Consider the following 26,946-nt stretch of genomic DNA (forward strand, 5'->3'; position numbering starts at 1 on the left):
ATAGCTGAGAGAGTGATGCACCCTCACACTGGCAGACAGGCCAGAGCACATCGTGCCCCAGAGAAACCAAAGTCTCTCCAGGAAAAAGCGAGAAAAGAAGGAATTTGCAGCTATTAATACCAACCCCCCTTTTAATGTAACAGCTCCTTTGATTGTTCTGCTATTCCTACAGCACTTATCGCACCACCCTTTCAACCAGTAACCTTAATTAAGCCCTCACAAATGAGCCTGAGAAAGCAGAAGGTGAATGCTGGAGCGTTAAAGAAGGGAAGACCCCTGCAGAGAGAACGCGAGACTGAGGGAGGGGGGAGAGAGACAAGCGGTGACAGAAAACGAAGATCCCTGGTAAATGAAAGGATGGGCCACAGGAGATGCTCTCTCCGCTGTGTTCTGTATGACCAAGAGGGATCTCTTATCACACTGACTAGATGCCTCTCCGCCCATCTCTCTTCTCTCTCGCCTCCCCCACTCCCTGCACCCTCCTTCTCTGAAGCCAGGTGTCCGATTTCTCTGAATTGCTCGTGATGACTCTTATTGCACCAGGTGCCGACTACTGTACTGAACCTACACTGCAGCTCGTTCACAGCGCAGGCACAGTCAGTCTCAGAGAGGGGAGGCCTAATTGTCTGGGTGCAACTTCAGGAAGCAGTCAATTTATACCCTGTGGAGAGATCTTCCAGGAGAGGAAGTGCACTCCATCTATCAGCTGGACTACATTCCAGTCCTCCAAGACTAACTGGCCAGGCACAAATCAAAATCACTGGTTCTTATCAGAGTCCTGCTGTTGTTTTCGAATTGCCTGTTGGATTCAGTTTTATAATGCTGTTAGTTTATTCTGTATTTTCTGTTCAGTTTTACCAGTGGCCTGTGTGACATCATTCTGTTTGCACTGGTCTCTTGGTGTTAATGTGGGTTCTGCAGTCTTGGTCCTGGTCCAGGGCTCTTTTAATGCAGCAAAGCTTGAAGAGCTGGGAGATTCCAGCAAGTCCAGCTAAGTCAATGAGCTGCTCTTGGTTGTTAAGTGTAACGCTGGAATGGAAAACCAGCGGACCTACGGTCATCTTCCCAGGAATGGCACTGGAGACCCCGATTTAAATACTTCGACAATTTTGGCAAACGCCATGTTACACTTGTAAAACTCTTCTTTCACAGAAATCTGAAACTGAATCCTGAAGAACGTGTCAGAGCATCAGTTCTTTCTACTCTCCAGGCCCCTGGCCTGAGAACCCTTTGTCTTCCAATCCCTTCCATAAATACTTTCTCCACGTTTTTGCTTCCCCAAAAACTGACGGGCGCAGACACACAAAGATGAACATAAGCTCTGAGAATCCCTAAATGTCTCCCTCCTCCGTGTCTCTGTGCGCTTCAGTAGAGGCACAGTAGGTACAGTAAACCCTCAGTGAGGGACAGAGCTGCAGCACAGAGCAGACCTCACATGCCACAGCAGTGCGAGAATGAGAAAGACCGCATTTGGGATTCCTGGGAGACACTGAGCACTGTCCCACTCAAGTGATATATTAACCCCCACGGGAGGGGTCACCATGGGCTCTGCACATATGGTGCGACATTACTCAGAGTCTACGTGCTTCAGTGTTGCACTGATTAGATATTGAAGCTTAACCTTCTGGCTGCTCCACTTTCTCCATTTGATTATGATTGCTTCATTTATTTTTTAAATGAAGAACATACTTATATACTTGCACTCACTGGACTGTCACACTACACTGATACACAAGCACTCACTGGACTGTCACACTACACTGACACACAAGCACTCACTGGACTGTCACACTACACTGATACACAAGCACTCACTGCACTGTCACACTACACTGACACACAAGCACTCACTGGACTGTCACACTACACTGACACACAAGCACTCACTGGACTGTCACACTACACTGATACACAAGCACTCACTGGACTGTCACACTACACTGACACACAAGCACTCACTGGACTGTCACACTACACTGATACACAAGCACTCACTGGACTGTCACACTACACTGACACACAAGCACTCACTGGACTGTCACACTACACTGACACACAAGCACTCACTGGACTGTCACACTACACTGATACACATGCACTCTGCCTCACTACACTGATGCACATGTACTCTGTCTCACTACACTGATACACATGTACTCTGTCTCACTACACTGATACACATGTCTACACTGCAGTGACATACTACACTGATACACATGCACTCTATGTCACACTACATTCATAAACATGGATTCACTACAGTGACACACTACACTGATGCACATGGATTCACTGCAGCGACACACTACACTAACACACATGGATTCACTGCAGTGACACACTACACTAACGCACATGGATTCACTGCAGTGACACACTACACTAACGCACATGGATTCACTACAGTGACACACTACACTGAAGCACATGGATTCGCTGTCTCACTACACTGGTACATATTGTGAGAGCTCTGGTAGGGACCACATTCCCCAGATTCCTCTGAGGAATGAGCTGCTGTTCTGCCACCTGACCAGTTGCAGGAAGACATCTGGCCAGGTGGATCTTTTAAAGAGCAGAAAGAGGAAGCTTCCAGGGTCAGTCAGTCAGCAGAATGATGTGCATTTCCTTAAGGACTGAAGAACTGAACTGGGACCAGAGGAACTGTGTGAGCTTCTGGGAATGAAATTAAACAAACCCGCAGTTTTTCTTGAAACTTTGTGAAGAGTCTTGAAGAGAGACTGTGTCTGAGAATTGTTTGTTTTTGTTGCTGTTTAGCTGCTCGGCTGTGTAAGACAGGGGCTTCATGAAGAAATTTAGGTAGGAGCTCGATGAAGAGCTTAGGCTTTTGTTTTTTTATTTGGTTATGGTGTTTTGAGTTTCACTGCACTGTAAATAAAAGGCACTTCTAAACAGGGTGATTGTTTTAACCTCACAGCTGCATGTGTGTGTTTCTGTGGGCCTGGACCCGCCTGTCTTAAAGATCACGTTTATGACACACCCACGAGTACGTCACAACATGCATTCACTGCACTGCCGTCCTACCTACACACATGCATTCAGTGCAACACTACACGTGCACTATTCACATGCATTCACTGTTACACTACAGTGCACACATTCATTCAGTGCACTGTCACACTTCAAGAGTATCCGCATGCATTCACTACACACTCCACTTACACAGATGCACTCACTGTCACCGAACAATTATACACATGCAGTCACAGTACTGCCACACTACACTGCTGCGCGTACATTCCCTGCACTGCCACGCTGGAAACCCTAATATTAATGCCGGGTTAGTGTGTGGGTTAATGCACATCAGGACTATAGGACCCTAAAATAAATGATGCCCTGGCTTCTGCCAGGGTGCTAAGAGTCTGCCTGTGAACAGAATGCGCTTGCTCATGCCGCACCTGAGAGAGAGGGCACTCCTTGGCCAGTGTGCTCTGGTTCATCTCCTTCAGCAGCTCCTTCAGGGCGTTGCGCACAGTGGCATGGTTCCACTGCTCGGCTGGCAGGTCTTCGAGCTTGGCACAGCTGCAACACAACACCAGTCACTCCCTGTCCCTGGTACCCTCCCCCTCCCCGCCATACCCCAGTTTACACTCCTGCTTCCCCATGAGCAGCAGCAACTTGCTGCTTCCAGTTTGCACTTCCTGACTTACTCCCAGATCCCTTGATCCCCCTGTTCTATCTCCTTATTCTCCTCAGCCTGAGCCTGCGGCACGCTCCCCACTTGGTGCCCCTACAGTCCCATACCTGTCCCACGCCCCCACCCTGCCCCCCTCGGGCAACACCCCTGCCCTGCTGACCTCTGCAGCTGGATGCGGAGAGTGACCATGTGGTAGACGTCCAGCAGCATGTCAGCCACAGTGGCCTCAGGGGCATCAGTCAGGTAGTGGATGGGAAGAGGGTTCCAGCGCCCCACCTTGATGATGCCTGCGGGGAATCAGAGAGAGAAGGACAGAGCACGTCACCTCCGTGCAGCAACATCAGCACCGTTACATTCAGGCTGTGCTTTACCACGGGTCGCAAAGGCATTGCAGCATCACACCTTCAAAGCAAGGCTATAACAGCAACAGCTCACCATCATATCAAGTGGAGGAAGTGACAAATGAAAACACACTTTGCGTGTTAAAGATCCTGGTTCGCACTTTTGTGCTGCAGCAGTGATCCCATCATACAGGTCCCAGTAAAATAATTCCAGTGCCATGCAACAGGACTGAACCCTACTATTAGGGTGAACAACCACAACTCCTGGGCTAGGATAATCTGGAGAGTGTCCCAGTCCCAGTCATATAGAATTCTTTAAAAAAATTTTGCCTACCATTCATAAATCCATTTGTGGTTCAGGACTTTTAGAATTGCAGGATATATTGGTGACATTTACCCCTGCTTGAAGCAGAGGATTGGAACTCTGAACTCCCAGTAAAATTAAAAGTAATATATATCAATGGGACATGCCCCTACCCGTGCAGCCCCTCATCAGCAAATGCACAGATGTTAATCCTTTAGCACAAATTATAATAAGATGTATTCTTGAGCTGAACTAATTCTTAGGATAGTGGCTGCTGTTCGCATTTGTATTGCAAACCCCCTGGGTAGCCTTGCATACCCATATTTCTCTCCACAAAGACTTCGCTCCCACCTCTAGCTCCCGGGAACTGAGACTGCGATTGTTATGGCACAGTGGAGCTGGTCTGTAGACAAGGGTATTACAAAGGCACAGGAGATGCCCTCATACCATTCGGCAATGTATTTTTTCACTGACTTGGAAACTGTACTGTATGTATTATGGATACAAAACACCTTGGAGAAAGCCAGTAACACTCAGTGTCCTGTGCAGGCTGAAGAGATCCCAGTCTTCTCTGTTTTCTGCAGAAACTGCATGAGAGGCACCAACTTTCTGCACCCAATCCCTGCTCTCAATCTGAAGCTAAAAGACTAGAAACAACTGGCTGTTAACCTGCACTAATTTACTCCTTATCACAGGGAAGAGCCTCTCCCTTTGACACCTGACACACAGACTGAGACTTGCTGCCATTAACCATAAATAAGAGACCCAGTGACAGCGCTTTATAGCAGGAGAGATGTCCAAAGAACAATTGCACCCTTGAACAAAGACAGACAGTTCAAGGTTTAGTGCTACGTCACCATCAATTAATTGATGCTAGTAAATAGCTTAATAATTGCATAATAAATGCTTCCATAAAACCCTTCCTTGTCAGAACTGGCAATAGAATTTGCTGAGCAATGAGACGTCACCATCAATTAATTGATGCTAGTAAATAGCTTAATTATTGCATAATAAATGCTTCCATAAAACCCTTCCTTGTCAGAACTGGCAATAGAATTTGCTGAGCAATGAGCAGTCGGGGATGACTGTGCACAGACAGAAAGGTGCTAGAAAAGAGAGAGATCTGCCAATCTGTCAGGATCCTGATTCCTCCTTCAGGTCTTCCCCTCTTCTATAAGAAGAGAACATTGTGCTTCAGCAGTGCTCCCCTCACTGTGGGATAACCCCAGTCCAATACTGTTACTGTGGGAAACAACACAACTCAAGAGCTCGGGCAATTCACAGGCTATATGTCCTTAGTGCCGATCTCTATGGATCAGCCTTGCCACTCTTGTAGACGACACTGTGTGTGGCTAGGGTAAAGAACCACTTGAAAGTGATGTGAGCCTAGCAGTCTAGCAAAAACAGCAGACACATGTCCACTTTCGGGCCTATCTCATTTTCTCAAGTGTACAGACTAACCCTGACGCTTTGATTGGGCAGAGATAGTCAAAATTCCGCCCACTCTAAAACAAGCACACTTCACATAAAGTAGCAGGTAGGTCCGTATTCCAGCAGAGCTTGTCCTAGTTTAAGCTGAAGTTAAGGTACCTTGATCAATGAAAAACAGCGGAGTCTGCTGCAGGGACTTGAACCACACTTACCCACCATGCTACAAATGTAAAAATAACATGAAGCACAAAACTGAGAGGGCACAAACACCCTCTTACTGCAGGTCATCCAGGAGGCTGCCGTCCAGCGGGAAATCCAGACAATTCCACTATTGTTTGGGGGAGTTCTCATTTAAAACACTGCATAATGACGAGGTTCTGGAAATAGTCTCTCGGCATCTTCATTGTTGAAGTGGGACTGTCTGGTTCCCACGATGGATGTGCTGCCTGTCTGTGTGGTTGGAAGAGCCTCTGGCAGACAGGCTGAACTGCTCAAGGCAGATCACACAGTATAATACTGAACAAATGTTTAACTAGCTGAACGCCACCATTCAGATAATACGGCAGAGGGTTCAGTCATTGACACTTGTTCCACAGCCTCCCCTTGAAATCGGGAGGTTACAAAGTAGCAGAAAATATGGCTGACACCCTCTGCCCCCCAGTCCTGACTGCTTTTTACATGTTCTTTAGGAGCAACCCCCAAGGGCTTCTATAACACCCAATATTGTCCCCTCGGCTCAACATGCTGTGAAAGGTGTGAGTCTCACAGACCCTACATGGAGTGGCTGCGTGCAGTGATGACAGCTCTGCATAGCAGCGCAATTAAATCAGTAACTCTGAAGAGGAAAGCTGAAGGCAGCCCTCTTCCCTGGACTCTCCTGCTTTACTGGGAAGGGGGAGAACGGGGAGGAGAACTGGGATAGGGCGAAGAGTGCACCTGGATAAACACCCAGATACCTGTGCAGCCCTCACCAGCCAGATCTGACCCTGCAGCTAGTGGATCAACACAGACACTCCCAGACTGCAGCCAGCAGGGCACAGCAGATGTGAGAAAGAGCAAAAAAATGCCGTAATGGGAGAAACCGGGTGGTACAAACTATACTTTTAAAGATCTGAATCTCATTGTCCAAATTATTTCGTCAGAATGGCATTTTTGAATTTGTATACAGAGCATTCCCTGGCATTGCATGTCCCCTCTGAGACGGAGACTGGAACTGCGAAGCTAAACAACGCTAATCACATTACGAGCCGCTAAATCAAACGCAGGCTGGCTGGGGATTCTGTTTCACCCTTTTCAAAGAGAGACCTTCAGGATCTCAAGATCCCCGCTGGAGAAGTCAGAAGAGATGCACAAACATCGGGCACCCGGGACTCCCAGTACCTTTAACTTAGTGCGTGTGCATGACAAGCAGTGCATGCTTGTTAAAACGACACACCTGCAGACAGGTAAGCAATCCCTCTACAGCCCACCATCCTGTGTGATGAGCAGGGGGAGCTCCTGTCTCCAGGAAGCTCTGAGCAGGGTATTACGGTAAACATGAACCCACTCGGGTAATGCAATTGCATGGTTCACATGTGTTTGGAATGTGAAATATTTCTAAGACTATTTGACTTTAAATGTCTCTTGTGCCAAAAGCACAAATCAATTTAAGAGAAATTGACTTCAGTGAGACTCTTTTCATTGCACACAAGAAGCAGCATGCTAACAGGCACACTCACTGCTCTGACAGGTCCTTCTGCCTGTGTCACTCGAGTGCCAGAATTAGTTAAACTGATTGTTTCTTCATGCATTGCTATTGGCTGTGTCTAACAATGGCGATCATCTATTATTTATGCAATATATAATAATGGTGCGGCCAACTAAGCCCTGCTTACTTTTAGAGCTAGCTAGAGAGGTAAAACAATCTTTGCACTCTTCAGTTCTATGTCAAACTTTAACTTCGCAATCCGGCCTTGATTTTAAAATGGTTTGTGTAGGCGTGAGCCCCTAGAGACGGGGAGTCTCTGGAATCGTGTGTTTGCATGTCTTCTGAGGTCCAGTGTTATGTGTCAGTGTGAGCTGGCTGGTGGTTGGCAAGTGAGTGCGGGTGTTTTGACAGGGTGAGATGTCTGTTTCCTCCCATCACAGGGCAGCGACCGTGAATCACCATCAGCCGGGAACATGGTTATTCCGGACACCTTTTCAAGCTCGCACATCCCTGCACACTGCCGAAACACCCAAAGGGACAAGTATAGACCTCAGGGTTCCTTCCAGCAGCATAGCTCTGTAGCAGTGCCCCCTGCCCACCGCGCCCGCTGCCCCAGTCTTCTCCACCGAAGACTCCCTGTGAGGAAGCATTTCCCCTCTCGCTGTGGTTGCACAGCCCTGTCCCCTGGGGCGTTCTTCCTTCTCCTCCTTGTTGGAGAGCAGAAGCTATTGCGCAATTTTAAACACGCAGTCCCTGGCTGGCCAGCCACGCTGCCACCAACCCAGAGCCTGCCTGCCCGTTCTCTGGCTTAGAAAAAGCCCGTTCAATAAATCAGTGGAGCAATGCCGATAAGCAAACATGCAAATACCATCTTTATATAGATAGATAATCTACCACCAATGCCCGTTAGAAATACTCTAGTGTAAGGGTAATTAAAGGCAACACTTGTGAGTATCCAATACACCCCTTACTTTCACTGTGACAATGTCATGGTACTTGTACACTATAAAGGCAGGGAGTGGATACAGACACACCTCACCCCCCCTCCAAGTGAAAGACACCTCCCTGCCCTGGGCTTCCTCTATTGTCTTAACGAAGACCGAAGACAGACTGCTGAGCCCAATGTGTGCACGTGGCACGTTTGAAACTCTCCTGGTCTCCGAAACCTCCTTGGAGGGTTTCTGAATTGATCTCCCAAATGACAGAGAGCTCCATCAGTCGCCTCTCGCCGCCGAGCCAGAACGACACCTCCCAGAGACGTTTACAGGCGAGACAGAATTAAAAAGCAGCACGGACAGGGATCAAAGCAGCACACAATTCCCTTCCAGAAGAGAGACATATAAATAATAAACACAGATCTATGCACACTTACAGACTGTGTCTTATTTTAAAAAGGACAATGCCCAGTGTTGCCTTGATGTCAAACATATGGCAACAACAATGCACACTCAAGAAAATTATTACCAGTGTTAATTGTCTGAAGACTAAAAATATATATCTGTACATATGCTTCTATAAAAGCCTTTAGACCCTTATAATTGAAATAAACAATATCTCCCAGTTAATTATTGGCTGGGTTAATTAAAGAAAGGCTGAGCCGCTTTGGGGAGAGTTTAAAAATACCGCTGGGATGCAGTTATGCAGGACACAATTCAAACAGGGAAAAAATAGCAGGGACTCTGTATAATTTTGGTTGTAAACCACAGAGGAAAAATGTATAATTTAAGCCAGAAATTATTCATTTAACATAAATGCTTATTTTAAAAAACAAAAAGTATTCATTTCATAAGAATGGAGGGGCCGTGGGTGTAGCGGGGCAGTTTTATGTGTGTGTTTACAGGACGGAGCAGGAATGCAGGCAGGGGGCGAGTTCTCTTTTCTGCACTTCTCCTCTCGGCCCGCTCCTCGCTTGCACCTTCGCTCGTTGGGATTCGGAGGCGCCTGGCGAGTCCTCAGGCGTTTCTTTTCCTTCCCCACCCCCCCGTTTGAAAACGCCGCCGTGTCTTCCCAGTTTCGCGGCGCGCGTCCGGACCAGAACTCTGCCACACGGGGGGCCCCCGTCTGCTCTCCTCCACCCCGACCCCTCCAGCACAGAGCCGCCGCGGCTCCTGGGGTAGGCGCTGCCATCGCCACCAGCTTGCCAGGTGTGCCCCCTTGAGGCTGAGACGCCTCTGTCAGGAGAACAGCGGCCACAACCTTGAGCAATACTCTCAACAGCTTTGGCTTTGGAAGAGCAGGTCTCCAGTGTTTACCTTCCTGTAAATTAATAATCTGAGTGCCGATGCATGAGCCTCTACAGCCTGTTATATATTCTTTATTAGCATTGCAGCACTTACTTTTTAAACTCCCTGGGCCCAATTTTCCACGACGGGTGAACCTCTCACGTAATTCATTTACTCTGCGGGCGGACAGCTGGACCCCAGACTACAGGACAGTTCTCTTCACACGGCCTGGAGGTCTGCCGCTGAGTCCCGGAACCACTGACCGTGTTCCGGGGGGCTCCCTCTCCGGCACGGCCTTGTTTCAGTGTGGATTTACGCCGGGGACCTGCCCGGGAATCCTGAGCACAGTCGGAGTGGGATTTCGCTCTGCTCCCAGATCACTCACGCTGTCTCCAGAACCCGAGAGTCTCTCTGGGGACTGGTGTAGTGCCAGCCGCAGAGTGAAGGGAAGATCTTCTCCCCACTCCCCTCCTTTCTCCCTCCCTTCCAGCCCCTCCCTCTGTCTCACCTTGGGCCTGGGCTGCAGAGCTGTGGGAGTACCCCAGGGCCAGCAGGGCGGTCTCTACCAGCTGGGTGAACAGCACGTCCTTGCGCACCAGCACGAACTCGGCGTGCTCCTCTCGGCCCTCCATCTCCCCGGCGCTGTCCGCCTGCTCCACCACGCAGAACACGGGGATCATCAGGCCTGCCCAGAGAGCCAGGGAGGGAAAGAGGAGGGGTGTTAGCCACAGGTCACAAAGGGGCCTGTTTTTACCAGGCATGGCCTCCTCTGCTGTGTTCTGTTTGGACTGAAGACCTGAGGAAGGAGAGAGACAGCTTGACACACAGTAGCACACTGATAATGCTACAGTAACAGAAGGGGTGAAGAAAGAGAGGAGACAAGGGAGGCAGGGTGACAGATGAGACTGCATACCACAGTGTATCACGCTGCGATATGGGTAATAGCGAACAACGCAGTGCCCAAGACCTGACTGCTTAGGTTCTGTTCACCACAGAAAGATCAACGAGCCAGAGGCACCCAGCTACGCATGGGGCTCAGGGCTGTCAAGAATCCAAAACTCACAGGGTCATCTTGAGACCAGAAGAAAGACTGCTGGGCCTTCCTGGCTCACTGAACTGCTGCTAATGATAAGGTGTGGGCAGCCAATATGGCCGCACCGTCCCGGGACTCCTGAGTCACCCCTCTGACTGCGTCTCTTTCCCAGCCAGTCTGCACTACAGAGCAAGTCTTCTCACTGCAGGCACAGTCCCGCTCCTTGGCGCCGATGCCCGGAGGAAGGACACTACTGACGTCTACCGGGCATGACCTCCTGCTCAGCAGGAAGTAACAAGAGGGAGCAGGCCCTGTCTGTCGTCGTCAAACCCCCCAGCATTCACAGCTGCTCCTGCTCACCTCAATGTGGACGCAGCCCAGCCACAGAGCAGCCAGCGCCGGCTCCAGGCCCTCACTGCCTTCTGCTTTCAATTCCACCCTGAGATCTTAATTACCTAATCGTTCTAATTCTTTGCTCCATTAGCCCAGTTTAACCTTTCTCTGCCCCAACGCCTGATGTGGCTGGCCCCGTCCCCCCCAGGACCCAAACTGAGGACCCCAGAGGGGCCAAGGGGGCAGAGGGGCCACAGCTCTGGACGGCAGGACCACGCCGAACACAATGGCAGGCAGAGGTATAAAAAACAGGAAAGGAAAGAAGGATTGATGCCGTCATTAAAGGAGGTTAATTAACGTTTTATGAAACCAGACCACTGAACTGTCTGTTTTAGTAAGTAATGGTTTTGTTGTCATAAAAAAATCTGGCTAATGTACATAATCTAAATAGAAATGCTGTTTTGTAGAGAACACCATCCCGACACTGAGCTCCAGGTCTGCTCCATGGCACAGAGCCCTCGGGGACTGCAGCAGGGCACTGCTCGATGGGCACACAAATGCAGATCGGGCCTCCGAGCACAAACAGAACAGAAATCAACTGAGCCTAACAAAACCCAAACAGAGGAGTAACCAGCTCTCAAGCACTAACATGCCTTTGAAAGCAAAGACAATAAATGTAAACGTTCCAAGAATACATGCTGAAAAATATGGATACTAAACCATATGATTTAGTCCGAGCTGTCAGAACAATATCTGATGGACAAGTGAACAATATTAGAATGTTATCGTAGAATGCTATTATTTTGAAATGACAAAGTTTTCCACTTTAAAGAAACTAAACCAAGTCCACTGGTGGAGCATAATAACAAATGGATAGATATTAGAGGAATGAGTATGAATGAACTCTTGCCATCTCACTTTCTACATATATAAAGTGAAAGTCAGCAGCCACAGACAGCTGGTACTGCCCATCAGCATAACATCACTAACTTCAGCCAGAGAAATAGACACTTTTCACAACTGTGGTGGCTTGAGAAAGAGCTCATTAATCTTAATTCATAGCAACTGCATTCTCTTAAAAAGACACCAAAAAGCACAGTCCTTTTCAGACAGATACTGTGCCTGAGTGCGTACGCATGGGCAACACTCAGCACATTTCTGGCATCCAGTGGATATAAATGCAGTGCCTGATCCACCGATTTGAATAGCAAAGCCCTGCAAGTCTGTGGCCTGTCTGTTGTCAGGGTTTATTGCAGTGCAGACCTGAGAGACCTGCAACAGTTTGGATTACCTAGTACTCACACATCATCACAATGAACTAACCACAGAACACTCTGCTCCTTTCCCTCAGCTCTAACCACTAGCCCACACTGCCTCCCTCTCTCTCTCCCAGTGCCTCAGCTCTAACCACTAGCCCACACTGCCTCCTTCTCTCTCTCCCAGTGCCTCAGCTCTAACCACTAGCCCACACTGCCTCCCTCTCTCTCTCCCAGTGCCTCAGCTCTAACCACTAGCCCACACTGCCTCCCTCTCTCTCTCCCAGTGCCTCAGCTCTAACCACTAGCCCACACTGCCTCCCTCTCTCTCTCCCAGTACCTCAGCTCTAAGCATGCTGCTGAGGGATGGGCTGATGTGCTGTTGTAATGGTGTGGCACGGTATAGTACAGTGCCATTTGGTGTACATCTCTGTAAACAGCTCACATTCTTGATATCCCCCTGTTTAGAAAGGGTGCTTTGTTCTGCAGCCTTCTGTCGACTTTCAATTAATTTTAGTCCTTAAAAAAACCATAGAAGAGCAAAATATTACGAGTCCGGCACCAATAATAAAAACAGAATGAAATGAACAGAGAGCCCCCGCCTCCCTGTTTTAATCAGTCAATTCCTATATTTCTGTTTCCTCCCCATTAATCATCCCTCTCCCAGTTCAGAGCAGTGTTATGGAGTGAATTACAGACTGGAGGCCCGTGCCAATTCAAGTAAGTGAATTTCCCCCAACAGGGAAATATAACTGTCAACACGAGCCGCTCTCAGTGGCTCGCTCTCTCGTTCCTCACCACCCTCTGCTCTCTCTCGCTCCCTCTCCCCCTCCGGTGGTCTGCGCCCCACTGTCCCCCCACTCTCCCCGGCGTCGTCTCCCTCTCTTTCCTCTCTGTCATCCCCTCTCTCTCGCCCTCTTTCTTCCCTTGCCGCCCCCCCCCTCTCTCTCCGTTCTGGCCTGCCCCTTGCTCACGTGAACATTTCTATCTTCCGACACGAGCCCTCGTGCCTGCCTGCCCACCCGGTGCTGTGGAATTATCCCGGGTGCAGACGGGCTGCGTGTAGGAGTGCCCTCCCATAGCCTGCTTGTGATTGCCTCTAACACTGGGCCGAGCTGCGCGCAAAAAAAAAACATTTTTTATGGAGAAATCGTCGATCAGAGGACAGTCGCTCGATTGGGGTGGTAAGGGAAATATGAAAGCACGGGGCACGCTAGACGGATTCCTTTCACCATTTCCAGTCCTGGTGCCGAGCACCAGCAACCTGCACCGGGCACCCGGTAGCCCCGTGCATAACATCCAGTGCCAACGGGACGGGACAGCTTCCAGTTTTATCAGCTCCCTCCATCCGTGAGATTGCAAGATCTCGTTCGTCTTGTCCAATTCAGTCACAAACTGAGCGCCCGGGGGGGATGGGAGCCGGAACTGCCAGTGGCTGTGTCTGATTCACGCTGGGAGGCAGACCCTTTGCAGGCCGGCTCATGCGCGCTCATCACGGCACTGACCGCGCTGGAGCTGCTCCTGTGTGCACTCAGACAGGGCTGCCCCCTTGCCCAGAGTGCAAAATCCACTGCTATATTCATATCTATATTAATAAGATCCAGTATCTTTATTGATAGGATAATAACAATAGGACATCCTGATATCTGTCAACATTCCCCTCACCCACAGGTGGCTCTTATCACACAGCCGCCTCTACGAGGGCTGCAGGGGGGCTGGCAGTGTGTGGTCTGCTCCCCACTGCTCCGCGCGGCCGCCCAGCGGCTGTAAAGACACAGGGAGTTTCCTGAACTTCAGAGGCAGCTCCCGTGAATGCAGTCAGTCCACACGCGCTGCCTGCAGGCCTGCTGGAGCTGGGATCTGCTTCTTAATCCCCCGTCCGGAGCACCGGCGCTAGCTCTGCACACAGCGGGCACGCGGGGATCAGCGAACCGCGGGCAGGGACAAGAGGGGCTTTCCTCCCTGGTGCAGGAAGAAACTGTCCAATGAGAATGATGTCATCAATCCTTTCTGGCGTCCGGGAAGAACTGTAACCGTGCTGGACCAGGGTTACAGGGTGGAGAGACTGGCGATGAACGTGTCCTGACACAGCTGTATTAAGAGGACCCCTCTCCCCATGTTGTTTCCTTAGAGGTCAGTCATTCAGCTGACAGTCATTCAGCTGTAGCACTACACTACACTACACTATACTGTGTGACACTGAAATGTACTGAATTGCTAAGGCAGCCTTACCTCCGAGTGGGCGTAGTGTGGCCCCATTGTGCCGGGTGCGTGGTCCTGGGGGGCTCCCGTTCTGCTCCAGCCGCCCCATCTTTCCTGGCGGGGGGCCACTGAGGTCTGGGCTGCTGCCCCTGCGCTCTGGACTGTCCCGCAGGCGGGGGCTCTCACTGCGGCGCTCCATCCCCCGCCACCCAGCAGGGGGTGCTGCCACCAGAGAGTAGGGGCCTGCCGGGAGAGAACGGGAGAGGGTGAGGGCCCGTGGCGTGAGCAGCAGCTTGCTGACTGAACGAGAAGGAGGAAGAGGTGTTCAGCCCAGGGAGCCTCACATCCCAGCAGCACGCGGAGCAGAGCAGCAGCCTGGGCAGGCGCCGGAGAGAGAGGAGAGGAGCACGAGACATAGGGATGTGGACGGCATGCGTCCACGCGTCTACATGACTTAGAGTGTGTGTGGGGCTGTGATTGGAGACAAGTGTGCATACCGTGCTTAGAAAAGCCTTAAATAGCCCATCCCCTATTCCTGCGCCTGCTGAGAAGGTAAAGACGTGTTCAAGCAGTTTCTCTTGATTCATTCTTGCCTGGGTGTAGTACAGAAAGGTTTCCAGGTGTCCTCACTCAGACCAAGGGGGGGGAAAGTGATGTCTACTCGTGCGCTGGCCACTGAGCCACAGTGGGAGAAAGCTCTGCTTCCTGGACAGCCTCCTGTTTGTTTTTACAAGCCAACTATCGAGAGCAGATTCACTTCTCAACAATAATATTTTCAAACTGCGGTCTCCCAACTGTTGCTGTTGACATTAAAATACTTTTTCGGGTTATTTTTGAAGTTAAAGAACAGCAACTATAAAAAAAAAAAATTCCCCTTGGGCCCACAGCGCTTCTTTTCTCTTTTTTTAAATTTTTAACAACAAGTGAATAAATGAAAAACATTACAGCCGGTGCTTGATGGAAAGTTTAATAATGGGCTGCCGATGAACTGGCTCAACACGTGTGAATTAAGGCAGGGCAGAAAGTTCCCGATGGGTGCTGGCCCTCGCAGACACACTGCCGCTCTGGAACTGATTATTGATTATTGATTATTGCTACGAGGAAGATGGGACGGGAATTACTGCCAGACCGGGGGGACAGTGAACGATGGGTGGGAGAAGCTCTCTATCAGATTGTGAGCTCACGCACCCCACAATCCCACTCACTCGCACTCATCAGTAAGATACTGTACGTCTAAAAGCTTGTAAGAGCAGCACCACTAGGCTCTTACAAGCCACTATCTATATTACAATCGTCAATCACCAAATTTTTGCATTACACAGATCAGAAGGTGGGCTAGCGTGTGGCCGATTGCATCTCTGGTTCTGGTGCAAGACAAGAGCTGATGATGGGTCTAGGGACCCCAGCGTACAGGAGCAGGTGACTTGACCGGACTCTGCACCACACAGAAGGTGTCTGGCCTCTTAATGAGGTACCAGCGAGAGGGAAGCCGTGGTTGTAATTAAACAGGGCAATCTGTTAGCAGGACTTGGCTCCCACCCACTCAGTAATGACCACGGCCAGCAGCAGTGACTCTCAGGGAAACTGAACACTGAGAGCCACAGGGAGAAAGAGCGCGATAGCTGCACTTTACCACACTGCTTCCTGAGCTGAGACCTCCAACATCATCCTGATGCTGTGGTTTGATTGCCAGCTCAGTAGGCAAACACATGGGCAGCCCTATTCTTTTCTAGTAGAAAACTAAAAGGAGAATTTGGCATCAAGTATTTTAGCTTCTGTCTTCCTCAGGGCATTGTGCTAACACTTGTTCCTTTTAAGGTCATTCACGTCGCAGTGTTTTTATGTTGTTTTAATTGAACCAAACCCAGATATAATTTGGGAGAGAAGTGTAGCGTGCATGTGTAACTAATACTTATAAATCTTAATAACTTCGACTAGACGCAGTTTTTCAGAGACAAAGAGAGTCTGCTTTTAATAAACACGTTTGCACGGCATTTAGAGATCCCAGGCCGTGAATTAGTGGGCTGTGTTTTCCCCTCTGCAATAATAAAGCCATTAATAGCTATAAATGAGTCCCAGGCGTGCCTTGGGAATCCTCTGCTCTCTCACAGGATTGTCGCCCAGCACATCAGCCACTGCGCGTTCACTTCATGTCTGTCTCTGCTCCACAGAGCCTCACTTTGTCATCCGATACAGGAGAGCAGAACCGGGCCCTGGAGCGCGGGCCCACTCCCAGGTAGATTTCAATCATTCCCGTCCTGCTGCAGACCATGGGTATGTACTGCGGCCCTTTGTCGCAGAAATGGACAGGCTGGGTTCTGGCCTAAACGGCTTCGCCCTCCTGCCAGGTGGTGGACAGTCTCCTTCTTGGAGCGAAGGTTAGGATTTATCTGGATTCTACCAGTCTGAAACTATGGCGCTGAAACTATGGGCATCCTCCCAGACTCTGCAATTAGCTAAATGAATATGAAAAGAATAAAACAAATACCAAATAGCTCAATAAAATGATATTGGTATCTGGGGAGGAGCTGAATTCTCTTCTCACTAATTAAATGATCACTCAAAAGGAGCTGTCTCAAAAATGACTAAAGTTGCACACTGTTCAGACTTAACATCTTTTTGCTGTCCATACAAACTGCCACATCCTTTTATCAGCCTTACCTAACAGGAGAAACCTCTCTCATCAGTCATTCATTATTGGAGAGCTGCATATTCCTGGTAAGGAGCTGTCTGGACAAGGGCAAGGTTACAGTCCTTTGAGGCCCCAGAGAGCCCCAGAGAGCCCCAGAGAGCCTGGGCTTTTCCTGGTTCTTGCAGTGCTGGGAGATCAGAGAGTATAAATCTCTGTTAGGATGGGACCATATAGTCACTCCCAGTTCTTATGCAGTCTGGCTATCTGAAACAATCTAGGTCCAGCACTTTAGGAAGGATTGAAAGTTGGGTCTTGAGCTCACAATCTGCTGGCAGTGGGAACAGAGCCTTTAACACTACTAGTGCTTAGACCCACAAAGTTCTACATCACCACACTGTCCTGCAGTACCACACAGTGAAGCATCACTGCAGAGTTCTGGATCACCATGTTAACCAAGACTGGCAGTGGGGAGAGCAATGTGTTGCATCCCATGGCTTCAGTCTAGAATATTAATTCCTTTGGAGGCCATTCCGTTAATTGTGGCTGCTGGCAACAGATGTTGTATCAGATGTTATAACACGTTGGCATTTCTTACATTTTTACACTTGTTCTTTGCTGAAGATCAAATCTATCCAATAGGATCTCCAACAATACCAGTCCCGTCTGCACGAATTAAGCTGGCAGCCCCTGCCCCTGCACTCTCCCACACTCCTTCAGCCTGTGTCCAGCTCAGCACAAGGCACCTCTCTACCTCCGGCACCCAGATCTACCCCTGGAAATAGATTTTACACAGGTCCTTGGGTCTGCACATTCTTTTCAGCAGCCGCCTTCCGAGTAAACCTCAGCACGCTCAAATTCGCAAACCCTAACACTCAGGCTCATTCTCACTTCTGATGGCAGGCTGAGCGGGATCCTGCCACAGGAGCTGCCCTGCTCCCAACAGCTGTGCGGGATTACTGCACGGCCCCTTTGGAAGCTTCCCAAAAGATATCGACCCAATCTTGTACCTTATAATCACATTGCTTTCTTACACATCTCTCTGAGCTCGACTGCATTTGCACCACGACTGCACCACGGGCTGTACCACGGCGTACGGGGGTGAACTGTCCCGATGCCTGCTGGGGCAGACCTCGGGGCCTGGGAGAGTCTCCCCGCAGGAGGGAAAGCCCCAGGATACTCTCCAATGGATTGGGAAACGGGATCCGTTTCTGAGAAGAGATGCTGTGTGTTTATTTCCCTTCTGTACAGAGTTTGCCAGACCGCAAGAGCAAGTCAAGTTATACATATTAGTTTATATAAATAATAAATACAGATCTCTTATTTAAACTCCAGGCTGGTCCGTGAAGGGCATTAAATATTTACACAGCATAAGAATCTCAGAGCTGAGTACCGTGAATCTTTACACAAATCAAGTCTTTTGACGTTACTTTTTAAGAAGTGAATTTGTAACTCCAGAATGCAAATGGCCTCTGTAAATAAGCAGGCTTCATCAATGTTGAACACAGTAAATCCACATAGTAATTTCACATGTCTACCATGGATTTTAATTTGTTTACTGACGTAATTACATGCTAACACAACAACATACTGACACAAGGACATACTGATCCATGGACACATTGACACGAGACACACTGACTCAACGATGTGCTGACACAGTGCCACACTGACACATCAACGCGCTGACTCAAGAGCTTCAGGAGATGACAGTTCTTACTAACAACTAGCCTTAATGTATTCCTCTGAGACACAGTACCTGAAATCCTTAGCAACAAAACTTTTAAAAACCTCTGAAGAAGAAATGGCAATTGTGTTGAGGCATACTCTAATCCCCACACAAGATAACATTTTAAAAAGATTTCAAACAAAAAGAAAATTAATGAAAATACCGTGCATTTTACATTGCTGCATAAAAGGTCAAAATCAGACAACTGGCCATTAAATAAGCAAAATGGTTGAAAATTTACATACGTTCTTATTTTAGAGTTCTTCTGGCAAAAAAGATAAACGTGTTGCATCTTTAACTAATTCCGGACAACAATGTTTTGTTTTTTTCTTTCATTCAGATACAAAAAACTCACAAATGTAAGGAGTCAAAGTGTTTTTGCGACTCCTTTATTATTGTTGATGTGTTTGCTACTCCCTCTAGTTTAGTATAATCAGCAGATTTGACAAGTTTGCTAGCTATCGAGATCCAGAATGTAGATCGCTGATTGTTGATATACTGTAGATCAGGAAGAGCAATGAGCCTAAAATGGATACCTGTGGCACACCTCTACTCACCTCTGCCCAGTTAGAGGTTATACCTATTAACACTCAAAGACCTGAACTTGTGTCACATTAACACAATAGCAGGCTTTTCACTGTCCAGGATCAATCTCTGACATGAAAGACTATAAAAGACAAGATCTTTACCAACATGTCCATCATCAAGAACTTGAATACAGACAGATTTCTGATGCAATGTGCAATGTTTCAGCTGTTGAATTTAGCTTCAGAAAGACAGAGCGAAGGGACAGACAATAGAATAGCTGTCTTACCCAACACTATACAAACTGTGCTGTAAAGAGCGCATGTCAGGAGCATGCTATACCACACGCACCGATATGACAGCAACTAAAGCAGTACTTTATCAACCTCCTCAAACACCAAACACACAAAATCCCATCACCCAGAACCATAATCAAGTGAGAATAATTGTTAAAAATATTTCTCATTCTGTTTATCAAATCTGGCTCCTTCTAAACCTGCACTCTTAAGCTCTTAGAATGATCTTGAGGAAAGAGGAATTGTTTGCACCATAATGGTATAAAGAGTGCTGTTTTCTTTGACAGCCCTTTCTCTACAAGAGCACAACATCTCACCCTCTACAGCCTCTAATGGACAAAGCTGAACTAGCTTTCAGTCATTACACCAGTAGTATAAACAGTTTTTCTCTCTATATATGAGTTTAAGTTATAAAGTTCATAAGAGTTCATTAATTTATTCAACCCTATAAAGGCTTTTAAAGTAATTAAAAAAAAATACTTGGGATGGCTCTGTTGCAAAGTATTTGGTTGTAAAAGGGAGTTTGCTTATTTTATCCAGATTGGTGAAAATACCCTTAAAGGATTAAAATAACCTTGAAAAAGGAGGGATTTCTCCCAATGAGCTGATGCTGCATTGTAACTGTAACTATTGTAATAACTCATATTGAGCAGAGGAGCTCGAGGAAAGGCCTGAATGTCCTCCTGTCTCAACGGGCTGCTTTGAGTCCTATTGTAGCGACAGCAGACGTGTGTTAATTGCTGTGACTGGTCCCTGCGAAGGTACCGGTCACAGAGGAAAGTTGGGAGTGGATGTGGAGGACAGGGAGAATGTGGAGAGGGTATAATCAGTGCTCAGGGCGATTACAGCAGGACTGTAAATTACAGCCGGCCAGCCTTGTCATCTCCGCGCAGTGAAATACACAGTCATCAGAAACCATCCATTTACCAGGAAAAAAACCCCCAACACGTTTCATTGCATATTGTAATAATATATATTCTAATCATGGGTTATTATGGGCAACAAGTTTCCCAGGCATCCAAAACTGCCATCTCTGCCTGTCCTTAAAGAGCGGCACTGTTCGCAAACCACTGTGGCTTTACTGAACCTGAGGGACACGCAGGAGGCTCCTCTCCCCTTCTCTGTCTGTCCCGCAGGCCAGGAAGAACGGACACGGTCAGCTGAGCCCTGCCCAGCTGCCTCTCTCACTGAGCACACCACACCACCGCCACCCCTCGCCGTCTCTCCTCGGCTCTGCACAGGCCGAGATTCGACCCCCCCCCTCACCATGGCCTCTGCCCTATGGATGGAGGGAGTTTCACAGTGAGGGGACTTCTCTCCATACTCTCGCGAACTGCTTTTGACTCCTCCACAAGGAGGAGAGCTCTCTCCGCAGGCGAGCTGAGGGAGCTGTGCTGAGCGGGTGGGTTCGAGGGGCTGTTTCTCAGCGCTCGGCCGCGATGGTGCTGCCCTGCTGTTAACGGCGACTGTTGCCGCGCCGTGTCGCCGGCGGTAAACGGCGCCGGGCTGATATGCGGGCACTAGGAGCGCCGTGCCAGCCGCGGAAGAGGGAGGGAACGACGGGGTACACCCCTGCGCCTCGAACTCTGACGCTCGTACCTTCTTGAACCCGGGACCCCTTGCCACTCGGTCTCCAGAAGGATCTGCAACACACTCTCGCGGACCCTGCAGGGGAGAGCAGCCTCCTACCCTCCGACTCCAAAGCACTTCATAAAACTCATTTTTTAACACGCCAATATCGATCAGTAAGTGAGCTCGTTCACTCACGAAGCTGGTGGGAGACAACAAGCACTAAAGAACACTGTTGCCCTTGATTCAGTCTACCAGTTTCCCCTTCCGGAAGGGCTGCTGTAGATTTTCAGCTGGCGTGGCTGACAGGGCTGATAGCTCCTTATCAAAGTCTTAGTAAACCGCTGGCACTGGAGAGCTCTGGTACACACGATAGTGCCCCCGGCTCGGCTGACGACAGGCAGGGGACTGCGGGAAATGGATCGCGAGGGAGGAACGATTAAGATTTAATAAGGAAATGCGGCTCGGCTTCATGGAAGGCCATCCTGACAATGTGCTGCGACTGCCTCTGACTTTCTGTTCCGTGCTCCACAGGAATGCTGTGGGCTTGTGTGTGTGCCCACTTGTTCCTCCGAGGGAGTGTGTGAGCATGTGTGTGTCGGGAAGGGGGTGGGGTGGGGTTACTGCTCCTCTGGTGAACACGTTTAGCTCCCTCTCATAAACTTCAAATTTGATAATAAAAGATAAATAGTTCACAGCAGGTCTTTATTACTCAGCGCTGCGGCCTCGTCTCTCCCTGCCCCCCCAGGCCCTGCCAGGGAAACACCGACACCACACACAACGCCGGAGTGCCAGACCCTCGTGGAAGCAGCAGAAAAGCACGGGGAGCCTACGGGGAGGGGATCGCCGGAGCTGTCCAGAGCACCTCCCTGTGCCCCCTCTGCCCAGGGTGCTCCCAGCGAAAGCCTTTCTCAGCAACAGCAGCGTGCTCTGGGGACACCCCCCCCACCCTGCAGCAGCACAGAGGGTGTAAGAAAGAGATGGTCCTCCCTTCCACAGTGCACTCTCCACACCTCCTCCCTGAGCACCCACTGGGCTACTGAAAGCACCTCGTTCTGAAATGGGTTCAGATGAGAACGGCATCCAGAATGTCCTCCCAAGGGTGTTTGCATATCGCTTTCTCTGCCAGCATTATGAGAGCAGTGAAGTAGAGCTCATTTTCCTTCTTGCAGCTTGTGGAGTAAGAAATGCAGAGTGGCCAGCTTGGGCCAGCACTTTCAATCTGGAAGTATGGGCACAGATTCTGAACCATCTGTCAGTTATGCCCACAGGAGTCTGTGCCTGCCTGAGCCGAGCCCCGGCTAGCCACAGTCCAGGCTGCGTGTTTCGCCCTCATTCTGACAACAGCTAACTCTGTTTTAGCAGGACCTGTTCACTGGAAACCCCACCTGTGCCAAGCTACAGCCCCCTAGACCAGGCGCTATCATCTCCGGCGTTCTCCTTTAACCCTGAGCTGGGAAGCTATGGCTGAAGACGTTACAGGAAACAGAAAAAAAAGCTTTAAAAATGTTGATGTGCATTCCAATAACAAACAGACCAGACTGCAACAGGGTTTCTGTTTTGCTCATATCACCGGATGCGATTAGCATAATCACAATGCACTGCACATCCCAGCACTGCCCTCTCTGACAAGCACATATATTCCAGTCCTTTTCTTCCCTGGTTTTAACGACATGTCCAATCTGCAGGTGCTGTATATCTTAAATTCACTTGCACTGGCCCTCCTGAAATGCATTCTAAAAACATGACTGCTGATTTAGCATTTGAGATCTATGGGATGCCATCCTATTTAAATGCTTACAGAATTCCTGGAGTAAGTATCAATCATTATTTTTATTTCGATTTATTTTTTATTTATATTCTGCAAATGTTTTGGAGAGGCTATTTGAAGTCGCCTTTCTCATACTGCTTTACAAAGTCACAGTGAAACGAAACTAGCTTTTACTTAGATAAACAAAAGGCCAGAACAATAAACACTCAGCTCTTCCTGCAGAGACATATTTCGACGTATTTTAATTTCTATAACTTTCTGAGTTTTGAATCAGAAGACTCAATGTCATCACACTCAAAGTCTACTTAATGCTGGAATTGCTATTAATTTCAGTTTCCATTTTTAGTGTGCTATTTTGCTAGAATTTGTAATTGTATTGCACAGAAAAACTACTAAAACAAAGTGTGGCTGGGATTGTTACAGTAATATATTAGCCATATTTGTACTTCAACAAAAAACACAGAAAAGTTTTAAAGAAATTTTTTTTTTCAAAATTGGTTTGCTTAAACAGCCATGCTTGGATACCCATTTTGTAATAGGCTGGGGAAAATAGTAGACATAAGTAGAAAATCTAGAGTATATCAGATCAAACCTAATGTACTCTTAATGCAAAAGAGTTTTTTGGCGTTATAGAGTTTGTGTCTCACCCCTCCACTGGTAATCTGCACTACTCTCATCTGGGAGACCATTCTCCAAGGAATAAATGAACTGGATTTAGCAAATATTTATTCCCCCTGCGATTTAGCTGTCAATACTATAAAATAATTGTCTTTTACATTATTACAGTTTTCATGGGATATGTTTCTGACTTATTGTTTATTCTGACCTTTCAGTGAGGGTTTTTAGCTGGATTGTTATATCGGACTGTGCTGCAAAAAAAACTCTTCCCTCATCAGAACGTTTTAAGGTTTGAGTGTGGCTTGATGGTCACTTATTGGTCAAGTGGCCTCCTTTAAAATGGCGAGAGCTTTTACAGAATGATAACGGGACGTGCACAACACCTTTTCAAGTGATCTGGCGTGTCTGGAGTGAACGGGGCTCAGTGGCCCATGCTAGTTGTACGATTGACATACACTTCAGCAGCCTGTTGCTCTGCGGCCAGAGGAAAAGGGAAAAGGAGGCTCAGCTTCCCCAGGTCTCCCTCCGCGAATCTTGAGATCTAGCTTCAGCTCTCCTGGGATTCCATTGCACAGTGTGAGTTTGTGCCACTAGGTCTTTTAACCTTGAAATCCACCTTTTAAAAGAAGGCTAAAATAACTAATGACGCACTGATGGAGAAAATAAAATAACATGTGTCTTTGCACGGCCACATTGAAGATAAAGGAATGGTTTTAGCAGCGATGATGACAGACTCGAAAAATTACTGAGGAATTTTCATAGCTTTTCACTCCAGAACGAAACTTCCTCACTGCCTTTTTTTTTTTTCTAAGGTAAAGTGCAGAACTTCACAGATGCAGTTTCAACAGGGGACAAGGAAGTTATGGAGAAAGAATTAGTGAGTTCTTCTGCACACACGTACATGGTGGAAAATGAACTGGAATTTATCTGGAGTTATAAAGAGTGGAGCAAAATTCCCAGCTGAAGTCTTTAGCCCCAAGCAAGGGATTGTTATCATTCTTGACCATTCTCAAAATGCCTTTGACCTCTGTGAGTAGCCTCAGAGCAGGGGAAGATTAAATTAGACTCTCACTTGTAGCCTCATCCATTGAGAAAAAGGGAGAGGAAAGGGGGTGGGTCATATTTTAATTTAAGACCCCTTCACAATTTAACTAGTGCTTGCTTCTGAGTTTCTTTTAATGATCCATCCCAGCCTGATGTTTATCGTACCAGACATGGAATGAGCCTGTGAGTCTTGTAGGTTGACACAGCTTGTGCTGTACACATGGCAGTCCTGTGCACTCTTTACACAACAGGGATAAACTCATTACTCACCCCGAACCACGTCTTTGAGGAACAGAAACAGTGCTTAAGATGCACGAGCATCTGTATTGATGTAACAGATCTTGAAAGCCATGAAAATAAATCAGAACTGATGCCTGCTGACAGAGAAAGCCAACTCAGCCCATATGCACACTTCCTTACTCTGGCCATTTCCTAGAACAGCCTCCACATTGTCCATTCTGTGCTCAGAGAAGCTGCAAATCTCTGGAATTCAGAAAGTAACCTTGCAGACACCAGACTCGGGGAGGCCGACAGACGGAGTGCAACTGAGATTATTTTTTTTCCCCCCAGGCTAGATTCTTATTTTCCCATAGATTCAACGCAGAGTATTAATTATGACTCCAGGACCTGTTGGTAATCATTTTGAACGATCAAAATATCAAAATATCATTCCGCTTTTCTTTCTACTTGACAAAAAAAAGGTAGTTTTCGTTTTAATTTCTAAACATGTAGTGCCCCACACTAATAACCCTGCCCTGTTGTTAATCTAATCTGCTGTTTAATAACCCTGCCCCACCCTGCATATCTGCTCACAGATAGCTCTGCTGAAGCACACAGGGATGAAAGAAAGGCAGAGAGAGTGAGATAGAAACAGAACGACAGACAGGACAGGGGGCGCAGTGGGATGCCCCCTGACGCACTGTCGTTCAGGCGCAGGCGGGGGACGGGGGCTCTGTTCTTTCAGGATGGACAGGGGGCCGTGGCGGAAACTCAGGACGCACTCTCCTCCGAATCTGCCATTCTGTGTACGTACAGCTAGATCTCTGTCCTCCAAGGCCAACCGCAAGGGTGGACAAAAGACAAACCGAGCAAGTATAAAATAAAGGCAAAGAAAAGAGCTGAAAGGGCCACAGAACTGGGAATAGATCGTTTCGAGTTAATCATTAAATTGTCGTGTTTTATCTCTGTTGTTTTCTGCACATTAATGGGCATCTTCGTACCACTGAGTTACAAATTGAACAGAAGGCTTTCCTGTGAGTGGCTTTGAGAATTTCCTTTCCATATTTCCATTTCACATCCTGGGCTAACTGCTGGAGATTATCTGTGCTTTCGGATAATTGGAGACAGTGATTTTAAAACTCTTGTGGACTTTATGGTTAACTTTGGGTCAATTGCTGTTAACTTCTTTCCTGTGCTGAGGGCTGACTCAGAAAGCCGGGACCACGAAGCTCGATTTACACTATTTTTTGCACATACTGTATAATGACAGTTACTTTCATATATATAAAACGCTTCAGTACAAATGCCCTCAGCTACACAAAGGGCTATGAAAGAATGCAAAAGGAGCCAGAGCCAAATCTCACTCTCTAGCTTCAGCTGCTGGCACTCTGCTCACATGCACTTTCTCAGGGTTCATTTATTTCATTCAGACATGGCAAAACACTTACTGAGGCAAACGCGTTATTTTTTTTTTTAATAAAACGGATTTCTGTTTTATGGAAATGTTCATTTGGCAGATTCCGTATTAGTTGCACACTAACAGGAAAACATCTGAAGACTTTCCTCCAGGCCAGAATTTACCAAACCTCCTCCTACTCCAAATGTAACTCCAGATCATTTTTCCCAAACTGCATTCGAGTGAAGAGAAATCATTATGTCATTTCTCTTTCCCGCTGCTACACTCTGTCTGGATTTGCACCTTTCAGCTTGAACAACTTTTTTTCTATTTATTCAGAAAATGAGGAGCAGATTTTGGACTCGAGGGGTTCTTATAGCGCCGGCTTGAAATCTCATTTTCGGAAAAAAAACCAACAAATCCTCCTCATTATTTTCAACTGAAGATTCACCGAGCAAAATGAAATGCCTATAAGTGCTCTTGAAGTGCTGACAAAAGCCCCAGCAATTCTACACAATACTAAAGTCTCTCTTAAAATGGTGAGTACTGTACCGAGATCTGTACGGTATGTGCGGCTCATTTAAAGCGCCGCAGCGGTAGATCTGTGCTGGGCTGCGATTCCTGTATCTCTGGAGCTGCGCGAATCCACAGACGGGTTCAGTTTGCAGGAGCCGGGGGGCGGCTCC

At 47.9% G+C, this 26,946-nt stretch overlaps 1 protein-coding gene across 2 annotated transcripts in view; it reads right to left on the reverse strand.

Annotated features, from left to right (window-relative positions):
* The window catches only part of satb2 (SATB homeobox 2), a 64,806-nt gene that overhangs the window by 33,728 nt on the left and 4,132 nt on the right, over nucleotides 1-26,946 (reverse strand). For both annotated transcript variants that reach the window (XM_069196457.1, XM_069196456.1), the window contains exons 2-5: nucleotides 14,495-14,707; nucleotides 10,149-10,325; nucleotides 3,816-3,942; nucleotides 3,417-3,540 (exon numbers count right to left, since the gene is read on the reverse strand). In XM_069196457.1, coding sequence (XP_069052558.1) covers nucleotides 3,417-3,540; nucleotides 3,816-3,942; nucleotides 10,149-10,325; nucleotides 14,495-14,663 — 597 coding nt within the window. In that variant the 5' untranslated portion in view covers nucleotides 14,664-14,707. The remainder of the gene's footprint in view (nucleotides 1-3,416; nucleotides 3,541-3,815; nucleotides 3,943-10,148; nucleotides 10,326-14,494; nucleotides 14,708-26,946) is intronic.

This window comes from Lepisosteus oculatus, chromosome 12 (assembly GCF_040954835.1).
Source record: "Lepisosteus oculatus isolate fLepOcu1 chromosome 12, fLepOcu1.hap2, whole genome shotgun sequence".
Lineage (NCBI taxonomy): Eukaryota > Metazoa > Chordata > Actinopteri > Semionotiformes > Lepisosteidae > Lepisosteus > Lepisosteus oculatus.